The sequence below is a fragment of the Carcharhinus amblyrhynchos genome, chromosome 1, assembly GCF_965287045.1.
Source record: "Carcharhinus amblyrhynchos chromosome 1, sCarAmb.v2.hapA, whole genome shotgun sequence".
NCBI lineage: Eukaryota > Metazoa > Chordata > Chondrichthyes > Carcharhiniformes > Carcharhinidae > Carcharhinus > Carcharhinus amblyrhynchos.
The window spans coordinates 68530204-68551055 of NC_137324.1; the positions used below are offsets into that span (position 1 = coordinate 68530204).

Genomic DNA, 20852 nt, shown 5'->3' on the forward strand with positions numbered 1-20852 from the left:
ATCAAAATGTGCTTATTTTGAAATACTTGTGATCACATGGGCACAGATGCGGGGAGTTGTCTATTTCTGCATAACTTCATTTACTTTTATTACTGCTTTATACATATCAATTAAATACCATCGAATCATTGAAACTCTGTAGTGCAGAAAGAGGTCATCTGGGCCATCAAGACTGCACTGATGCTCCAAAAGAGCATTTCACCCAGACCCTCCCTTCCACCTCTCCACCCTATCCCTGTAACCCCATCATTTACCATGGCTAATCTACCTAACATCTTTCGATACTAAGGGGCAATTTAGTATGACTAATCTACTTAACCTGCACATCTTTGAACTGTGGGAGAAAACCAGAGGAAATCCGTGTAGGTGTAGAGAGAATGTGCAAACTTCACATATTCACAGAAGGCTGGAATCAAATCCAGTTCCCTGGCACTGTGAGGCAGTGCTAACCACTGTGCTGTGCCGATTTTTGATCATTTCAATAAATTTGAATAAATCCAGTTATATGTTATTTAACATTCTTGATAAGATCATCTGAGAAGATTGATAGGTGGCAAACTTCATTCACTCCCAGCGCTCACTAAGGACTGCCCAGTAAATATATCGGCCCAAATATGGGATAACATATTGTTTCAGGAAATGTTATCAAAAAATGTACTTTTGAATTTTTGATGAACAAAACTGCTGAAGTACTCAGTAGGTCAGGCATCTGTGGGGAATCAAATTGCGTCAATGTTTCAGGGGCATTGGTCTTTTGCAGTATTTTGACATGGCATTACGGTGTTCCTTAATATGGCCACCTTTTTTTTCACAATTGCACAACCATTATTATCCCCTTTGTTAGAGGGAAATAATGAATATAGTTTATTACAATAATTTCTCAGGGCAAAATCAAGTATAGGTTATTAAGGGATCTCCATAAAGATTAAAAGTCTCATCACAAGGGAATAGGGAATCTATGTAAAACTGTTAGAAAGTTTAAGTAACTTCTACAATCAGGGGAAAAGAACATCTTGATATAAACAAAGGTTGCTTGTCTGGGTGAACAGCTAGTTAGTATCCCTGGAGCTCTCTGCAATACTTAGATGGCCTGACAAAGTTGGCAGTGCAAACATTAGGGAAGAGACTGCAAAAGGCCGAAGAGAGATAAGAAAAGCAGAAAGTTCTTGGGGCAGTTGACACCCTGCCTTGTGAACATCCACAAATTATTCAATGTAAAACCTAAACCAGACAACATTGGAACGCAAATGCTGCCTTGCCTATGTGACTTACGATGTATACATATTGCTAGGTTGAGTGCCCCAGAGACCCTTCTCTGAGGTTGTGCTCTCCCAATGCATTGGCTAATAAATAATCATTCTATACTGAGTCTCCTGAGATTATTTCATATGATTATATGCTCCACAACTTCATTTTTTTATAATCTTTATACTCCTGGATAGCATGATTGCTATTGGTTGGGAGGCTACTTGGAGATACTTCCAGTCAATGATGGCATTTAGAAGGAGAATTAACTCACAGGCATAAATATTTGTTTTTTAAACTATTTTCCATGAACAAATTTTCAAAATATGAGGGAATAATTTAAATAAAATGTGTTATCTCGAGACATTTATTTCCCTTTAAACATCAAAATCCAAGTAACATTGACATTTATTGAATCTTTTCCAGTTAGCTGGTGCTGGGGGAGAGGGAAAACACTCCATTCCAATAGTTAGGGCAGAATTTAAAATGTCAGCTGTAAAACTGAGCTTCTCATACTAGTCTTTAACTTGTTACAATCCATTACCATAATAGACATCTGCACTTAGTAACCTTTTACAAAGTAGCATTCAGTTTTTGGCTTCATGAATAGAAACAAATTTATGCCAAAAAGTGGATTTTAGCATTAAAATGCATCACCATACTGAGGCAATGAAGTTTAGTAAATCTATGCTTTGAGTCAGTTTTTAGAACTTTCCTCAAAACTGAATTACTAATGCAATTTTTGGTGCCACTTCAGTTCACTGCATTATCTTTGAGGATCAATTATATTCTCTTCACTGACACATCCATTTCTGTTGACTTTTGGATACAAAATTACACCGTGTGGCTGCTGAAATAGGTCATTAACTTATTTTATAGTTTGATGTGAGCATGAAAATCATTTCTTGCAGAACTTTGCAGCTGGCCTGTGCCATTCCTTCTGTGAACTGATGCAAGATATCACCACTGAAGGACAAGTTCAAGTTCTTAAGGTATTGGTTTTATCACTTGATACTTTTACAGAAGCTTTCATCCATGCTTATTTTTACAGAAGAGGATTGTTCATTTGAATGTACCTTGCAGAAACCTAAATTCCGTTAATATATGTGTGTATAATATATATCCTGATTCCCAGTATTTCAACCTGTCTTGAGTAGTAACCTTTGCAACACCTTATCAAATACAGCCTGATAATTCAGATGTCCAGCATCGACAGGTTTTTCCTTATTCAGTTTGCTTGATACTTCCTCAGAGAACTCTAATAAATTAGTTAAACACAGTTCATCTTTCTCTTTCTCTCTGTCTCTCTTCTCCCCCACCCCACCTCCAGGGCTGCTTTATGGATTTGCAGTCCTCTGTCGTGCTGCATTCTGGATGCACTACTGTCTCTTTCTTTCTCCCCTCCCCCAATCTCTTCCTCTTACGCTGCTTCATGGATTCACTTTGTTTAAAATATTAGGTTAGAACACTATAAAGTATTGGACCTACCTAGACCTTTCAATAGGGTACTGTGTACAGCTCTAATTGTGACATTATAGGAAGGATATGATCACATTAGAAAGACTAGGGGAAAAAATTATAAGGATGCTGCCAGGGATGGAAAATTTTAACAATGTAGGGAGTTTGGATAGGCTGGGAGTGTTTTCTGTGGATCAGAGGAGACTGATGGTATTTAACCAATCTGTATTAAATTATGAGAAACCTAGTTAAAGTTGGTAGGGCGGACTTATTTCTGTTCGCAGAAGGGTAAATAATCAAGATTTAAAGTAAGTGGTAGAAGGATTAGAGGAGAGTTGAGGAGAAGGTTTTTCACCTAGAGGGCAGTAGATGTTTAGAAGTCACAGCTTGATAGGATGGAAAGGCAGAATCCATCACCCACCCATGCACACATCTTATTTCTCACTCTCTCCCCACCAAGCAACGTTGTTCTGAGGCCACCTCATGCTGATTACCAGATGGGACACCAATCACTAGCACAACACTATAGAGATAACATTCCAGATTTCCTATACTTTTTAACAAATCCCTCAATTTTCAGCATGTGTGATAAGTTAAAACCCCAAGCCGTGGAGAGTTGATATAAGATAGACATGAACACACAAAAGAGACTGAAATGGTGAGATGGTGGAAGATGAGTAGTTTCGAGAGAAAAGGAGAATTTTTTTCTTTTACACTTGTCTTGGTGTAGCATTGAAGAAGGTCAGTAAAACCATATGAAGTTCAGGGGCATAGAGCATGAATATAGCAACTGCATCAACAATAATGTGAAATAATTATTTTAATCTCCACCTCTATTCCTGTGTCTAAAGGTCCCAACCAGATAATTTGTCGAGGGTTTTGGATCTGTTAAACGAAGTATATATTACTATTGTGAGTGATGTATGTCTATGTTTAAAATCTATGTTTACCTGCATTAGTCTCTATTCTCTACTGAAATGATTACTTTAAAAATAAATTACCATTTTTATTTCCAAGCACCTGTTATCAATTTATGTCCAGTTTAATTTTTCTTCATTTAAAACCTGCTTTGTGTGGCACACAATTTGTTACAACACAAATAAACTGAATGAAGTAGAGTTTGAGCCACAATTGAAAAACTTGGAAGTCGTGGTGTCTATGTTCCATATTGCAGTGGATATACAAATCCCTTCTATACTGTGGTAAACCTACCTTCTCTATGCTAATACTATTTACTTCTCATGTTGTCATGAGCAACTGTGCAAAAACACAATTATTTAGCACCTTTAATATGGTAAAGCTCCTTGCAAATTTTTGCTAAGAGTGGAATTAGTCATCATAGTTAGTTTTGAGCTGACAAGGGCTGTTTGTATTTTTCTCCCTGGAATGGAGTATCCTTAATTTATGCTAAAACGCAGCAAAGATTTCAGCCTTTAGACTTCAGAAAATTATTTTTGAGCGCTGATGATCAGTTGAACTAATGTTCTTAATGCACTTGTCATCTTTTGCTGATGGTCCCAATTTACACTCAAGAACTCTGATTGTCATATTATAGCTGAATTATTGATCTTGATCTTTTCTATCTACTTGGATGAGATTAAAATTGTATTTTTATCACTTGTTCAACGAGACTCCTTTTCTTGCCCCCCGCCCCCCAAAAAAAACGTCCAAGCAGCTATTTGTACCTCTGAGTTGCATTTTTCGTTATTTTCTGTCTACTGACTTAAAGAGCGGAATTTACTGACCCCAACCAGCAGCGAGATTTTCTGGTCCTGCCAAAGGCAGTGAACTTTAGAATACCGGGCTGCATTTTAAAGCTCCGCCCCTCCATCACATGGCTATAAAATTCCACCCATTATATCCTGTCTCAAACGAAACTCCCTCATCACCTGCATTCTTAGAGTAACCTTCAGTTCATGTTGCAACTCTTTCTTAAGATAAAATAAACTATTGATTTAGCTTCATTGTATCGCCAAAGGTACACAGATGACCTTAGTTTGGTGGTATCCCCAATAGAAATGAATAGGGCTACTTCATTGAATTTCTGATTTTTACATTTTGTGAAAAGTGACTCAAGTAATTGGAGGTCTTTGTGGTTATAACTGTTAATTACTTCTCAGATGCTGTGTTAACATTTTTTTGATACAATTAAACATTTCTTCCCCAACACAAATTGGGCACTGCACTTTAGAATCTCCACACTGTTCAGGTAAAGCACCAGAGGAGGATAGTAGTAATACAAAATAAAGGTGCCCAATAGTTTGTTAAGCTGGATATACTACTGCACTATTGTGAGATTTTCATTTTTCATAGCATCATCTTGATCACTGACAAAGACTGCAAGCTTGATGGCTATTTGCACCATTTTTTATACAGTACACTATGCCAGTATGGTTGGGACTAGCCAAAGTCGTCTTAATCAGCACTGTTAAAACTGGCAGACAGCAAATACATTCAGATTCAAATCCAGATTAAAAAGAAAGTGTACTGAACTCATCGTACCAAATGTACAGTTTTTACCGTCAAATATGGAAATAATCAGTGTGACATTTGAAAAATAAAAGTTTTAATTGCGTTTTAGATATCTTCAGTTTTAATTTATGTGTGAACTTTAATGAATGTAGTGCAGCCTTTTTTCCTGGAAATAATTGACTTAATTAACATTTCTTTTCAAAATCAGCTGTAAGTGACATGAAAATCACTGATTAAAACCTATTAATCAATGAGTGAGCAGAGTTCAAACTTTTTTAACACCAGATCAAGCATTTTAACAGCTTCAATTGAAATTCAGTTGTGGCAATGTCTTCCTTCTTTATTCACAAAACTCTAATTTGCTAACTTTTAACATTTGAGCACTTCCTGTCTATCAAATAACCTGAATAATCTAGAGCAATTTTCAGTGTATCTGAGGATATTGAACCTTTGCCTACCCTCATGCATATATCAGCAATTATGACGTTTAAAGTTTATTATTCATTAGCCAAAAGTAGGTTTATATTAACACTGCAGTAAAGTTACTGTGAAAATCCCCTAGTCGTCATACTCCGATGCCTGTTTGGGTACACTGAAGGAGAATTTAGCATGACCAATGCACCTAACCTGCATGTCTTTCCGACTTGAATTTGTGATCAAGAGTTTAGTACCTGAAGAATCACAGGTACATGCGTGTACTCCATCACGTTGTGGAACAGTACATTAAGGCTGAAATTTTCTGGCCTTTCATGCTAGCGGGATCATCTTATTCCTCCGCCTGATTCCATGGGGTTCACAGAGCAACATGCGCGCCATCCATAACCCCCCTGCACCTGAGGCATACTGGTGATAGCAGCAAAAGCCTGCAGCTCGAGCCTCTTGTTAAGCCTGGCCAATGGATTTAGTGGAATGCTCGGGCATGCAGGATATTCTCCCGGATACACTAGAAGTTCAGAGCTGCCATAACTTTCATGGCCACTGAGAGCAATATCCTCCTTGCTCATGAGATGCCATGTCCTTGAGGATATGGCACAGGTGCTGCACCTTCTCCCTGCTCAGGCAGAATCTTTGGAGGCACAGTGTCCGGCAGCTCATTATAGGACATGTGTGTCCTGTGAAGTTGAGGTCTCTGTATCCACTGTCCTGAGCCTGACCCTGACGCTGTTGTTCTGGTGCAGCTGTACCCTTCCTTCACGTGATGCAGCACGATGCCTTCTGCACTCCCAGTGCAGTTGCATGATCTCTGGTCTATGGAATGGCGCTGCCCCTCCCGTTGGCCAGCCCCACCCAGGTACAGATCTCGATACCATAGGCCATTGGTGGCAGCAAGTGGCAGACTGGGCTCAGCGCTCTGGCGCTTATGTGGAGCATGAGGATAGCTGTGAGACAGTCCTTCTTCACAACCCATGCAGCATAGATCTGCAGGCACCCACCTGGACATATGAAGCAAAGTGGCTTCCAGATATGGCATGCAGTTCAGATTTTCTTTATTTCCTGCGAAGGGTGACTATTGTGGGGAGTGCTGCAGAGTTCATGCAGTGTGAGGAGCTGTGTTAACACCCACTGAATTCCCTTGATTAGGGCAACAGCTGCCAGGCCTGATGCTAGTAAATCTTGGTGTGGCCTGAGATGGCATGTCTGCAATAATCCTAATTGTCAAGCGGGTGGTTGGCAGGGCAACCAGTGTGACATGAGTGAGGTTTCGAACTCAACCCGATATGAAATCCCTCGGAGGTCTTTCAGGAGCCAGGGAGAATGTGTGCCATAAGAACATAAGAAATAGGAGCAGGAGTAGGCCATCTAGCCCTTCAAGCCTGCCCCGCCATTCAATAAGATCATGGCTGATCTGAAGTGGCTCAGTTCCACTTTCCCGCTTTCTCTCCATAACCCTTAATTCCCTTGCCTACCAAAAACCTATCTACCCGTGTCTTAAATATATTTAGCAAGATAGCCTCCACCACTTCAACAGGCAGAGAATTCCAGAGATTCACCACCCTTTGAGTGAAGAAGTTCCTCCTCTGCTCTGTTCTAAATTGCAGCCCCCCCCCCCCGCCTTTCTTGAGGCTGTGCTGTCTAGTCCTGCTGTCCTTTCTGAGCAGGAAGAATCTCTCTACCTCTACCCTATCCATCCCTTTCATTATCTTATACGTCTCTATAAGATCCTTCTTAACTCCAACGAGTACAGACCCAGTCTATTCAGCCTCTCTTCATAGTCCAACCCCCTCATCTCCGGTATCAGCCTAGTGAACCTCCCCTGCACTCCCTCCAAGGCCAAAACATCCTTGCATAAGTGCGGCAACCAAAACTGCACACAGTACTCCAGCTGCGGCCTCACCAGTGCCCTGTACAGTTGCAGCAAGACCTCCCTGCTTTTATATTCTATCCCCCTCGCTATAAAGGCCAGCATCCCATTCGCCTTCTTGATCACCTGCTGCACCTGCAGACTGGGTTTTTGCGACTCATACACAAGGACCCCCAGGTCCCTCTGCACCATAGCATGCTGCAGCTTTTCGCCCTTTAAATAGTAATCCCTCCTACTATTATTCCTGCCAAAGTGGATAACCTCACACTTGCTAACATTGTACTCCATCTGCCAGGTCCTCGCCCACTCGCTCAGCGTATCTAGATCCCTCTGCAGACTTTCCACACCCTCCGCACAATTTGCTTTTCCACTTATCTTCGTGTCATCAGCAAATTTCGACACCCTACACTCAGCCTCCTCCTCCAGATCGTCTATATAAATGGTAAATAGTTGAGGCCCCAGCACCGATCCCTGCGGCACTCCACTAACCGCCAATCAGAATAGCACCCATTGATACCAACTCTCTGCCTCCTATTCGAGAGCCAATCCTCTATCCACGCTAACACCTTACCCCCAACTGCATGCCCCCTAACCTTCTGAAGCAACCTATTGTGCGGCCCCTTATCAAACGCCTTTTGAAAATCGAGAAACACCACATCCACCGGTTCCCCTCTGTCTACCGCACTAGTCACATCCTCATAGAATTCCAATAAATTCGTCAAATGTGACTTCCCCTTAACGAATCCGTGCTGCATCTGCTCTATCAAACGATTCTTCTCAAGGTGCCTCGTTATTTCTTCTTTGATGACGGATTCAAGCATTTTCCCAACAACAGACGTTAAACTAACCGGCCTATAATTCCCTGCCTTTTGCCTGCTACCTTTTTTAAACAGCAGCGTAACATTAGCCGTTTTCCAATCTTCTGGCATTTCCCCGGAATCCAGTGAAGTTTGGTAAATAATCACTAAGGCATCCACTATCACCTCTGCCATTTCCTTCAGAATCCTGGGATGCATTCCATCTGGTCCTGGGGACTTGTCCACCATCAGTCCTGCTAGTCGATCGAGCACTGCCTCTCTAGTGACAGTAATCGCATTCAGGCCCTCAACTCCTACCATCCTTCTATCCTTAATACCCGGCAAACTATTCGCGTCCTCCTCCGTGAAGACCGAGGCAAAAAACTTATTTAAGGCCTCAGCCATTTCCTCATCTCCCACCACTAAATCCCCCTCTCATCCTCTAAGGGTCCAACATTCACATGTGCCACATGAGTCCCAACCCAACGGCAACCCTGGCCTGGTCACCCCCAACCCACTCCACCCCATATCATGATAGCAACTGATCTGCCCTCTTGCATTCCAGAGATTAGTCCTCAGCAGCACTCACTGACTCACTTGGCCTCACAAATGTTCTGCCTGAACCAGGCTTCAGTAGGCCAATTGTGATTCATGTCTGTATGATGTCAATCTCATGTGAATCAGCCTTACATTCGGGCCATGATCCAGTCTGCACTACTAGAAAGCAGCTGGAACAATTGCAAACTGCTTGGTGCTGGGCACGGAACTGATTTTTAGATCCACGTGCTATTTTCCTGGATTGGCACAATCCATGCCAGGCTTTGTGAGGTGGGAAAATCACCCCCATTTCAGGTCAAGAACCTTTCTTAAGAACTGAAGTCCTTGACCTGAAGCATCAAAGCTGTTTTTCTCTCCACCAATGTTGCCAGACTACTGAGTTGTTTCAGCATTTTCTGTTATTCCAAATTTGCTACTCATCACATTTGTTTCCAATGCTCTTAGATCATTCGTGTGGTTGTACATGCATTTTCTCCTTAGCTAGTTGAACATATGAAACAATTGATAGCTTTGAGGCACACAACCTGCCAAACTTCTTGATTCCAGTCTGGTAATTATTTTACAATGCTGGGTGGGTTTTTTTAATACTGATACTGATGCCCTGACAGTATTGCAGTTTTAATTTTGATTCCATTGGCTGTAGTATACGTGACTCTGCTTACCTCTGCTTAGTTTTAAAACTGTGTGTCGGGTATGTTATTTAAATTGTCTTTTTTGGTTTATTCGTAAATTTTGAGAGTTTTAACATTTCATTTGTGGGTGCTGCTTGCAGATGTCTGTCATTAAGTCTGAATGAATTCCTTTTAGTCAAGTCAATTTTTCTCCTTTGTTTTTAAATATAAATGAATGTTATGCCATCAGATGCAGGGAAACAATTCACACCACTTCTGTAAGTTAACCATTAAACTCCACAAGAGTTTTAGGAGACTGAAGTGCTGAAGATCAAAAATGACAATACTTTAATTGGGTATTCAGATGCTGCTTTAGTTCTCAAAAACCTTTAAGATTCAGAGAAGCTCAAATGAAATGCACATCATATCTGATATTCTGAGGTGCATTGCTTTTCATGAGAGCCTTGCACAGCTGCCTTTTTTTATTCAAGTAAAGACCATAGCTTTTCTCACTTACTATCCAATATACTGACTGCTTCTTGCACCATTACTTCCAAAATCCTAGCATTTACCTTCATGGAGTGCTTTCCTTCACTTTGTTGATTCACATTGGCAGTATTGAGGCGCAAGATTATTATTTTTAAACAGATTGAAGACATTTGATGGTATGTTGGCTATTGCTCACAAATTACAGTACTTTTGTAAACATATGTGTTTATTGTAAACAAATCTGTTTATTGGGCATGCAGGAGTCCTCTTGATTGGTACGATATTCAGACTTCAGTTCTCCTTTCTGATATTAGCAGTTTGTTCACACAATCTTGGTGCAATTGTGGCTGTTTAGTTTGCAAGGAAACAAACATTCTGCAGTTTGATGTCATTTTTGCTTAATCAGTTTTTGATTTATAACGTCACTAGTAATTTAACTTTGATTTGATTTATTATTGTCACATGTATTAACATACAGTGAAAAGTATTGTTTCTTGCACGCTATACAAAGCATACCATTCATAGAGAAGGAAATGAGAGTGTAGAATATAGTGTTACAGTCATAGCTAGAGTATAGAGAAAGATCAACTTAATGCATGGTAGGTCCATTCAAAAGTCTGACGGCAGCAGGGAAGAAGCTGTTCTTGTGTTGGTTGGTATGTGACCTAGATTTTTCTATCTTTTTCCTGACAGAAGAAAGTGGAAGAGAGAATGTCCAGGGTGCATGGGGCCCTTAATTATGCTGCTACTTTGCCGAGGCAGCAGGAAATGTAGACAGAGTCAGTGGATGGGAGGCTGGTTTGCATGATGGATTGGGCTACATTCACAATCTTTTGCAGTTTCTTGCAGTCTTGAGTTGAGCAGGAATCATACCAAGCTGTGATACAATCACAAAGAATGCTTTTTATAGTGCATCTGTAAAGGTTGGTGAGAATCGTAGCTGACATACGACATTGTCTTCTAACAAAGTGAGAGGCATTGTAAACACCACTAAAGTAGAGTCTATCGTTGATCAAAGCCCTTTATCCATTACCCTGTTGTATGAATTGCATCTCCTTGGAAGCACCTTTTCATTTACTTACGTCAAGTTGAAATCAACATACAAAAGAATGATTCTGCACTGGCAAATGATATGCATAGAATCTGCATGTACTGCTTTTGAATTTACATAATTTCTAGAATTGAGGTCTTGAACCATCAAAATGAATTGATTTTGTATATGTGGATAGTCTGTGTGACCTACATAAGTGGGGATGACCAGAGGATAGCATAGGCTATGGACGTAGAACTGAGATAGATGTCAAGAGGTATTTCCTGTTACAATCATTAAGCAGTAGCATAGTGGTTAGCACTGCTGCTTCACAGCGCCAGGGACCCAGGTTCGATTCCCAGCTTGGATCACTGTGTGTGCTGCATGTTTTGCATGTTCTTCCCATGTCTGCATGGATTTCCTCTGGGCTCTGATTTCCTCCCAGAGTCTGAAAGACGTGCTGGTTAGGTGCGTTGACCCAAACAGACATCATGGGGAATTGCACAGTAACTTCATTGCCATGTTAATGTAAGCCTTACTTGTGACTAATAAATTAACTTTAACTTTTTAAGGAGTTGCCAGAACGTTCACTGAGTGTGGATTTGCAACAGAGATTCAAAAGCTTCAAATTAATTCATAACTGATGGCAAAAATGGTTTGGTTTTGTGTGGCCCGTGAAATGAAGAGAGGTGCCCTATCATGCAGCAGAGCATGATTTCTAAGGTAGCTGAATGAATAGAAGTGAAGCCTCTCCTAATGGCTTGTTCAGTTTATTTACTGAGGAGATTAGCCATGCAAATCAGTAGAACAATTCTGAGCTTGATGTAACACCGGATTTGTAATAGTAATCAAATAGGTCTTCTGCGCCTGATAAATAAGAATAACTATAGTGCCTTTAACATATTTCTGCTTTAACATACTCATTATTGGGTGTAATTATTCAGTTCCCCATGCTGGGAGTGTATATGCACTCCTATTGTGCAGATAAGATCAGTCTTGATTGTAAAGTCTTGTGGTTTGAGTAGGCTGTTGAAGCTTGTTGTTAAGACTGTCCAATGAATAATGGCCACATGCATAAGTTACCTGTGCTATTACTCCCTAAAAATGCTGTTAGGAAAGCAAGGGGCACCAGGAACATTGGAGAGGAAGATAACAGACACAGGGAGAACATGCAAATCTGCACAGACAGGGATGACCCAAGCTGGGAATCGAATCTGGGCCCCTGGAGCTGTGAGGCAGCAGTGCTAACCACTGTGCCACCATGCCGCCCTGAACCAGTTATTGGAAAATTCTGGGATCTATTATTAAGTGAGTCTTCACAATGCTTTTAAAAAATCATGGTATGTTTAGAGTCAACATGGTTTTACCAAAAGGAACTAATGTTTGACAAAATTATTATAGGTTGTTAGAATGTAATTAGCAGGATAGATTAAAGGAAACAAGTCGGTAGAGTATACTGTTTAAAAAAAAATGTGCCACACAAAAGGATAGTATGCAAAAAAAGTACTCATGGAGTTGGGGGTGATATATTTGCTTGGATAGGGAATTGGTAAACGAGGAATTTTCAAGTTGGCAGGCTGTAACTAATGGAATGCTGCAAGGGTCAGTGCTAGAGCCTCAGTCATTGACAATCTATATTCAGACTTAGGCAAAGAGACCAAGAGTAATATGCCTAAGTACTGACAATGCAAAGAGTTGTAAACATGTTAAGTGAGGAGGTAACAAGATGGTAGATGGGGTAATTGTGAGGTTACTCACATTGGCAAGAAGATCCTCTTACAAGGAACATAAAATTAGCATGCAAGTACAGTCGGTAGGCAATGGAATATTGGCATTTACTGCATTGGAATAGAAGAATGAGTAAAGAAACCTTGCTCTTGTTGCACAGGGCTTTGATGAAAGCACATCTGGAGCATTGTGCACAATTTTGACTGCATATCTAAGGAATAGAACAGAGAACACTACAGCACAAACAGGCCCTTCGGCCCACAAGTTGCGCCGATCATATCCATACCTACCAGGCCATAGAACGATCTATAACTCCCAATCCCATTAAATCCCATGTACTCATCCAGAAGTCTTTTAAAAGACCCCAGCAAGTTCGCCTCTACCACCACCGACGGCAGCTGATTCCACTCACTCACCACCCTCTGAGTGAAAAACTTACCCCTGACATCTCCTCTGTACCTGCTCCCCAGCACCTTAAACCTGTGTTCTCTCGTAGCGACCATTTCAGCCCTGGGAAGTCGCCTCCGAGAATCCACCCTATCTGTACCTCTCAACATTTTATAAACCTCTATCAGGTCGCCTCTCAACCTTCGTCTCTCCAGGGAGAAGAGACCTAGCTCCCTCAATCTATCTTCATAAGGCATGTGCCCCAATCCAGGCAACATCCTTGTAAATCTCCTCTGCACCCTCTCAATGGCTTCCACATCCTTCCTGTGGTGAGGCGACCAGAACTGCGCATAGTACTCCAAGTGAGGTCTGACAAGGGTCTTATAAAGTTGCAGCATTACCTCCTGACTCCTAAACTCAATCCCTCGAGTAATGAAGGCTAGCACACCATACGCCTTCTTGACCACATCCTCCACCTGTGAGGCCGATTTAAGAATCCTATGGACCCGGACCCCAAGGTCCTTCTGCTCCTCAACACTGCTAAGAGTCCTACCCTTGATATTTCAGTCTTTCATCCCATTGGACCTGCCAAAATGGACACTACACATTTATCCGCATTGAAGTCCATCTGCCACTTCTCCGCCCAGTCTTGCATCCTATCTATGTCACGCTGCAACTTCTGATGTCCCTCCAGACTATCCACAACACAACACCACCAACCTTCATGTCGTCGGCAAACTCACTAACCCATCCCTCCACTTCCTCATCCAGGTCATTTATGAAAATGACGAACAGCAAGGGCCCTAGAACAGATCCCTGAGGCACTCCACTGGTGACCGACCTCCATGCAGCAAAAGACCCTCCACCACCACTCTGTCTTCTGCAGGCAAGCCAGTTCTGGATCCACAAGGCCAAAGCCCCTTGGATCCCATGCCCTCTCACCTTTTCAAGAAGTCTTGCATGGGGGACCTTATCAAACACCTTACTGAAGTCCATGTAAACTACATCCACCGCTCTTCCTTTGTCAATGGCATAATTACCTGGATATAATTGCTTTGGGGCTGATGCATTAGATGAATAAATTGGGTCTCTTTGCTCTGTAGTTTAGAAAAATGAGAGTGGATCTCATTGAGTGACTGAAGATTCTGAACCAGTTTGACATACTGATACTGAGGGGTGATTGTTTGCCTCATAGAAACATGGAAGATAGGTATAGGAGGAGGCCATTTAGCCCTTCAAGCCTGCTCTGCCATTCATTATGATCATGGCTGATTGTCCAACTCCATAGCCTAATCCTGCTTTTTCTCCATAATCTTTGATCCCATTTGTCCCAAGTGTTATATCTCGCTGCCTCTTGAATGCATTCAATGTTTTGGCATCAACTACTTCCCGTGGTAATGAATTCCACAGGCTCACCGCTCTTTGGGTGAAGAAATGTCTCCTCACCACTGTCCTAAATGGTCTACCCTGACTCCTTAGACTGTGACCCCTGGTTCTGGTCTCCCCCACCACCAGGAAAATCCTCCCTGCATGTACCTTGGCTGGGTTTGCCTTAGGACTTAAGATGAGGACAATATCTTTTCTCTCAGTGTTGTGAATTTTTGGAATTTTCTACCTCAGAGGATTGTAGATGCTTCATCAGTAAGTGTGTTCAAGTCAGAAAGATAGATTTTGAGGGACCAAGGGATATGGGGAGTGGTAGGAAATTGGAATTGAGGGAGAAGATCAGGCATGATCATATTGAATGATACAGCAGGCCCAGGGGGCCACAAGGTCTTGTGTTTCTTATGTTCTCATCATTAGTCATTGGTCTCGGGGCCTTGTTCACTCTGGCACCAATAATTTAATTGACCTGAACTCAATTAGGTTCAGTTGTCTCCTGTGAAAAAAACAAAAGCAAAGAAATTTATTTTGAATTTGACATTGTATTTCAATATTAAAATGACAGTGTGAAGGAGATTTGATATAATATTTTCTTATAGGGTTTAGCATGAGAGACTGGTTAAATGTATTTCCAAAGATATAAAATGTCATTGATTTTACCACCTTAAATTTCCGAGAAAATGATGGTGTGAATCTCACTTCTATGATAGTGTGAACCACTTACACATGATTTTTTTGAGCAAAGCATGATGGAACCTGGAGAGAAAATCGACCAGTGGAACGAGTCTTTTTTCTTGTCAGAAAGAACACTGCCATTTTTTTGCTGAGATTTTGCACTGTGACTCGCTATGACTCCAAACCTTGACATGTTGAATTTGTGGGGAGGATGTATCCAGTGAGGTCTTAATAGAAACTGTAACTTCCAATTGCAATGTGTGGGTAGAAAACATGAGCTTTTACTTTGATTCAGATGGATTTGAATTAAACAACTATGCACAAATTTAATTATAAATGCATCTAAAAGAAAGCACAAAATTCTCGGTGAATGTGAAGTTAATTTGTTGCAATGGTTCATTTTGGAATTGTTACAAAAATGTAACTGAGACATGAATATTTGCACAGACTAATTTCAGTTGCCATTGACTTATTGTACAAACACGATATGGATGTACAAGTAAGGCTGGCCAGTGTATTAGGAGATTATTATGCAAGGATGAAAATTCTGCTGCATTGTTTCTATGCATACCATTTGACATCTCAAGATACACAACAGGTAATGTTCATGAAATTCTAGTGGAAACCCTTATCGAAGTGTTTTAAAAAAGGCAACAATTTAATTTCAAGTTCAAACATCTGTTCAAAGTTCTTTTAACTATTTCAGCAGTTAATAATTCCTTTATTTTCACAGGTTGTAGAAAATGTCCTAAAAGTGAACCCTATACTAGGACCTCAGATGTTTCAGCCACTTCTTCCATCAGTCCTTAAAGGAATCTTGGATGGAGAGGTAAGAATTTATTGAATATAATTCATATATGATGTATTCAGATTCATTTAAACAATTTAGTAGAAATGTAATGTTAAAGAAAGCAGATATAGAACAAATGTGCTTGCAGATTATACTTTTGTTGTCTGTAAGAATCTCCAGAATTATTCTTGCCTAGAAGCTTAATGAAATCGTTGCAGTAATCACTGAAGTAGTCTGGGAAGTAATTTCTGTTGCTGTTCATTGTTTTCATGATGTTGAGATTGCAAAATATTAAGAAAAGGCAATATATATTCATACTGACAAATCACTGCTTTAACAGACTTTACATTGCATCTCCCATGAATACTGCTAATTTGTTTATATCTCTATTAGATCATTGTATTTACCAGAATTTAACATTAGAAAGTTTATTTACAACATTTGGGTTTTGTATCAACTATGTAAGACATAACTCCTGGTTAAAATATATTTCTAAGTTCTGATTTCAGGTACTCGGGCAAATTGACTTACATTGTTACTAAAAAAAAAGTTTTTTGAGCTCAAAGATTGCATGTTACATTGTACTCTGTGACAGGTTATAATGAAGTTACTTAATGAGGGCATTTTGTTTGAGTACTTTTCTCTAGCTGTTGACAGTTAATGGGAAACTAAATAAGGGATGCTGAATGTTTTTGTGAAACCACGTACACTGTGGCCACAATATATTGTATAGAGGTCAGCATTTTAAGTAAAATCTTAACTTTTACTTAAGATCTTAACTTTTACTGAAGGGAGGCTAGGGAGGAAATTGCAGGTCCCATAGCAGAGATATTTGAATCATCGATAGCCACAGGTGAAGTGCCTGAAGATTAGAGAGTAGCAAATGTTGTGCCTTTGTTTAAGAAGGAATGCAGGGAAAAGCCTGGGAACTACAGGCCAGTGAACCTCACATCAGTAGTGGGTAAGTTGCTAGAAGGAATTTTGAGAGACAGAATCTATAGGCAATTAGAGAGACAAGGGTTGATAAAGGACAGTCAGCATGGCTTTATGAGTGGAAAATCATGTCTCACAAATTTGATTGCATTTTTTGATGGGGTAGCCAAGAAGGTAGATGAAGGCAGTGCAGTTGATGTTGTCTACATGGACTTTAGCAAGGCCTTTGATAGTTTGTTGCATGAGGTTAAATCTCCCAGGATCCAAGGTGAGGTAGCTAAATGGATATAAAATTGGCTTGATGACAGAAGGTGGTTGTAGAGGGTTGTTTTTCAAACTGGAGGTCTGTGACCAGTGATGTGCCTCAGGGATCAGTTCTGGGTCCACTGTTATTTGTCATTTATATTAATGATTTGGATGAGAATTTAGGAGGCATGGTTAGTAAATTTGCAGATGACAGCAAGATTGGTGACATAGTGGACAGTGAAGAAAATTATGTTGGATTGCAACAGGATCGAGACCATTTGGGCCACTGGGCTGATGAATGGCAGATGGAGGTTAATTTAGGTAAATGTGAGGTGATGCATTTTGGTAGATCTAACCAGGGCAAGACTTACTCAGTTAATGGTAGGGCATTGGGGACAGTTACAGAATAAAGAGATCTAGAGGTATAGGTTGATAGCTGCTTGAAAGTGGAGTCACAGGTAGACAGTGATGAAGAAGGCATTCAGCACGCTTGGTTTCATTGGTCAGAACATTGAATACAGGAGTTAGGCGTCTTGTTGAAGTTGTACAAGACATTAGTAAGCCACGCTTGGAATACTGTGTACAGTTCTGGTCACCCTATTATAGAAAATATATTATTAAACTAGAAAGAGTGCAGAAAAGATTTACTAGGATACTACCAGGACTTGATGGTTTGGGTTATAAGGAGAGGATGGATAGACCGGGACTTTTTTGGTTGGAGCATAGAAGGCTGAGGGATGATCTTATAGTGGCCTATAAAATAATGAGGGGCATAGATCAGCTAGATAGTCAATATCTTTTCCCAAAGGTAGGGGAGTCTAAAACTAGAGGGCATAGGTTTAAGGTGAGAGGGGAGAGATTCAAAAGTGTCTAGAGGAGCAACTTTTTCACACAGACAGTGGTGAGTGTCTGACTCAAACAAGGTGTTTTGCAGTCAACCAGGGAACAGGCAAACCACAGCACTGTGAGAAAATTGGGCTGAGCCCTTGGTTTGCACAATTCAAAAGTTCCTTGCATTTTTTACCTTTTGTATTCGATTTGATTTATTACTGTCACATCTATCAGTATAGAGTGAAAAGTAATGTTTCATGTATGCTATACAGGCAAAGCATACCCGTTCATAGAGAAGGGAAAGAGAGGTTGCAGAATGTAGTGTTACAGTCATAGCTGGTTGTAGAGAAAGATCAGATTAACTACAAAGTAGGTCCATTCAAAAGTCTGATGGCAGCAGAGAAGAAGCTGTTCTTGAGTCAGTAGGCATGTATCTTTTTCCCGATGGAAAAAGGTGGAAGAGAGTATATCTGCGGTGCGTGGGGTCATTGATTATGCTGGCTGCTTTTCCAAGGCAGCAGGAAGTGTAGACATAGTTAATGGATGGGAGACTGGTTTGCATGATGAACTGGGCTTCGTTCACAATCCTTTGTAGTTTACTGCGGACTTGGACAGAGTAGGAGTCATACCAATATAGTATGGAGAATTGAGAGCTTTACAAAGGAAGCTTTCAAAACTTATTTTGCAGTACATTTTTGTGAACATAAATGAGACATAATTTACACATTTAAAAAAAGTAATGTCACTATTTTTTAAAAGTCATGTTTTAATTGTTTTATTTCCTTGTACTTCAGAAATATCCAGTGGTAATGTCTACATACCTAGGTATTGCAGGACGGGTACTGTTGCAAAATATGGGATTTTTCTCTTCACTTCTCAACCAGATTGCATTAGAACTCAACCAAGAGGTAAGTGCTAACAACTGCATTCTTGAAACATGCCCTTTGAAATAGATATCTGTTTACTGAAGTCCATGAGCTTAATTGTGGTATTCTTACCTTTCATCAATGGGCATCAAATAAGTGTATTGGGTTTGAAAATTGATAATTACCTAGAAGATAGGAAAAAGTGGAGAGCAACGATGAACAACAAGTGAACTATTAGGTATTATTGCAGTTAAATTGTCTGTAAAATGGCTAAGTACAACCTCATACCAACCAAATGTGTGAAGAAGAGGAACAGATTTTTTTCTCTGAATATGTCCATCTCCAATGCCGCAAAAGGCATTGAACCTTTGTGCAATGGCTTCCATGACAATTGTTTATTTTTCCAATTCCAACACCACCCAGCAAAAGATTAAATAGGATACAGCTATACTGTCATTTTCACAGTTTTTCAAAAGCATATTGGGTTTGAATTGATTTCCACAACCATTAAAACTGCAGTAAAGCCCACTGCAGGAGTCTGTCTCACCTCCAGTTTGGGATTACATGCTGTGCTGTATGATTCTAGGCTGGTACACAGCCACATTAGCAATTTTACCTCTGGTAGGTTGGTAGTCCTGTCCTTGTTCTCCTAACCTTAATTGTTAGCTGTCTGGGTTTGGAATTCTACACATGCATTTAAACTTGCACGCATAAAGTTCCTTTGTCACTGATCTTGATGTTGGATGCAACAATACATGTCATGCAGTATAAAACTTGGTATTCTGGCATAACTCACTATTCACACGTACAATGCAGACTAAAAGCTGAGCAGCCATGATCATTTATAGCTTCAATCAAACACCAAATCCATTTACTGTACTAGAGATGGGAGGAATATGTAATCATTTTAGGACACCTTTGTAGATTTCACAGCACAATTCACTATTAAGACCATACATTGGGAGTGTTAGGCTTGTGAGTTGCCAAATTCTTAACATTGCGATTTAAAAATTACCATTGGAAGAGTTGCATTTAATATAACTTTTAAGATAAAAGAAAATTAAGTTATCCAGATGCACATTGTGGCATGATTCAAGGTGAGGAGAGAACAAACCAAGACAAGGGGTTTGAAAGTAGAATTTGAATTGGAAGCATGAGGTGCAGCTGTAGCATTTTGATAATATGTTTTCCCTTTGATCCTCCAGTACCACATTTGATTTAAATTGTAATCCATAGAAAAGTATATTATAACTGGATGGCACTGTAATGTGACTATAATTACAGCCTTTCCTCATTGTCTTTCTGAAGCTTTACAAAGTCAATTTTACTGTTTGCCTATCTGGTGGTAGAATTATTTTGACTAAAAAATTCCCTTCCCTTTGCTTGTCCCATCTGTGCCAATTTCAGTCGTAAGGAAGACGTGTTTAATTCCCTGAATACTTAAGCACAAGTTAGGTTTCATGTGATTTGAATCTTGCTTTGCTTTAAGTCTGCCAATCTGTTAGCCGTTTAAAAAAAAAAGGTTTCTTTAAAACCATAAAGCTGCAAAGTGCCTGTGACCTTCCTTATCTATCTAGCCCAATTACTAACTTAGTAATTTTGTGAACCGCTTACAATATTTTTAAATGCGCTGTAATTCTGTTTCTCTCCTCAATATATTGGTGTACCTGTAAGAGGACTCATGCTAATCATGTGACTATAAGGACAAGTCAGAATGAGTATTGATCCATATTAAATCAAATGACATTCCAAAAGCACACCAAGAACATAAGAACATAAGAAATAGGAGCAGGAGTAGGCCAACTAGCCCTTCGAGCCTGCCCCACCATTCAATAAGATCATGGCTGATCTGTCGTGGCTCAGTTCCACTTTCCTGCCCTCTCCCCATAACCCTTAATCCCCTCACTTATCAAGAACCCATCAACCCGCTTCTTAAAAATATTTAGCGAGGCAGCCTCCACCACTTCAACGGGCAGAGAATTCCAGAGATTCACCACCCTTTGAGTGAAGAAGTTCCTCCTCAACTCCATTCTAAACCGCCTCCCCTTTAT

The 20852-nt window shown here is 40.3% G+C and overlaps 1 protein-coding gene across 3 annotated transcripts in view; it reads left to right on the forward strand.

Moving 5' to 3' along the window:
• The window catches only part of ipo11 (importin 11), a 593411-nt gene that overhangs the window by 369461 nt on the left and 203098 nt on the right, over nt 1-20852 (forward strand). For all 3 annotated transcript variants that reach the window (XM_080186460.1, XM_080186476.1, XM_080186468.1), the window contains 3 exons: nt 2157-2237; nt 15869-15964; nt 18730-18843. In XM_080186460.1, coding sequence (XP_080042586.1) covers nt 2157-2237; nt 15869-15964; nt 18730-18843 — 291 coding nt within the window. The remainder of the gene's footprint in view (nt 1-2156; nt 2238-15868; nt 15965-18729; nt 18844-20852) is intronic.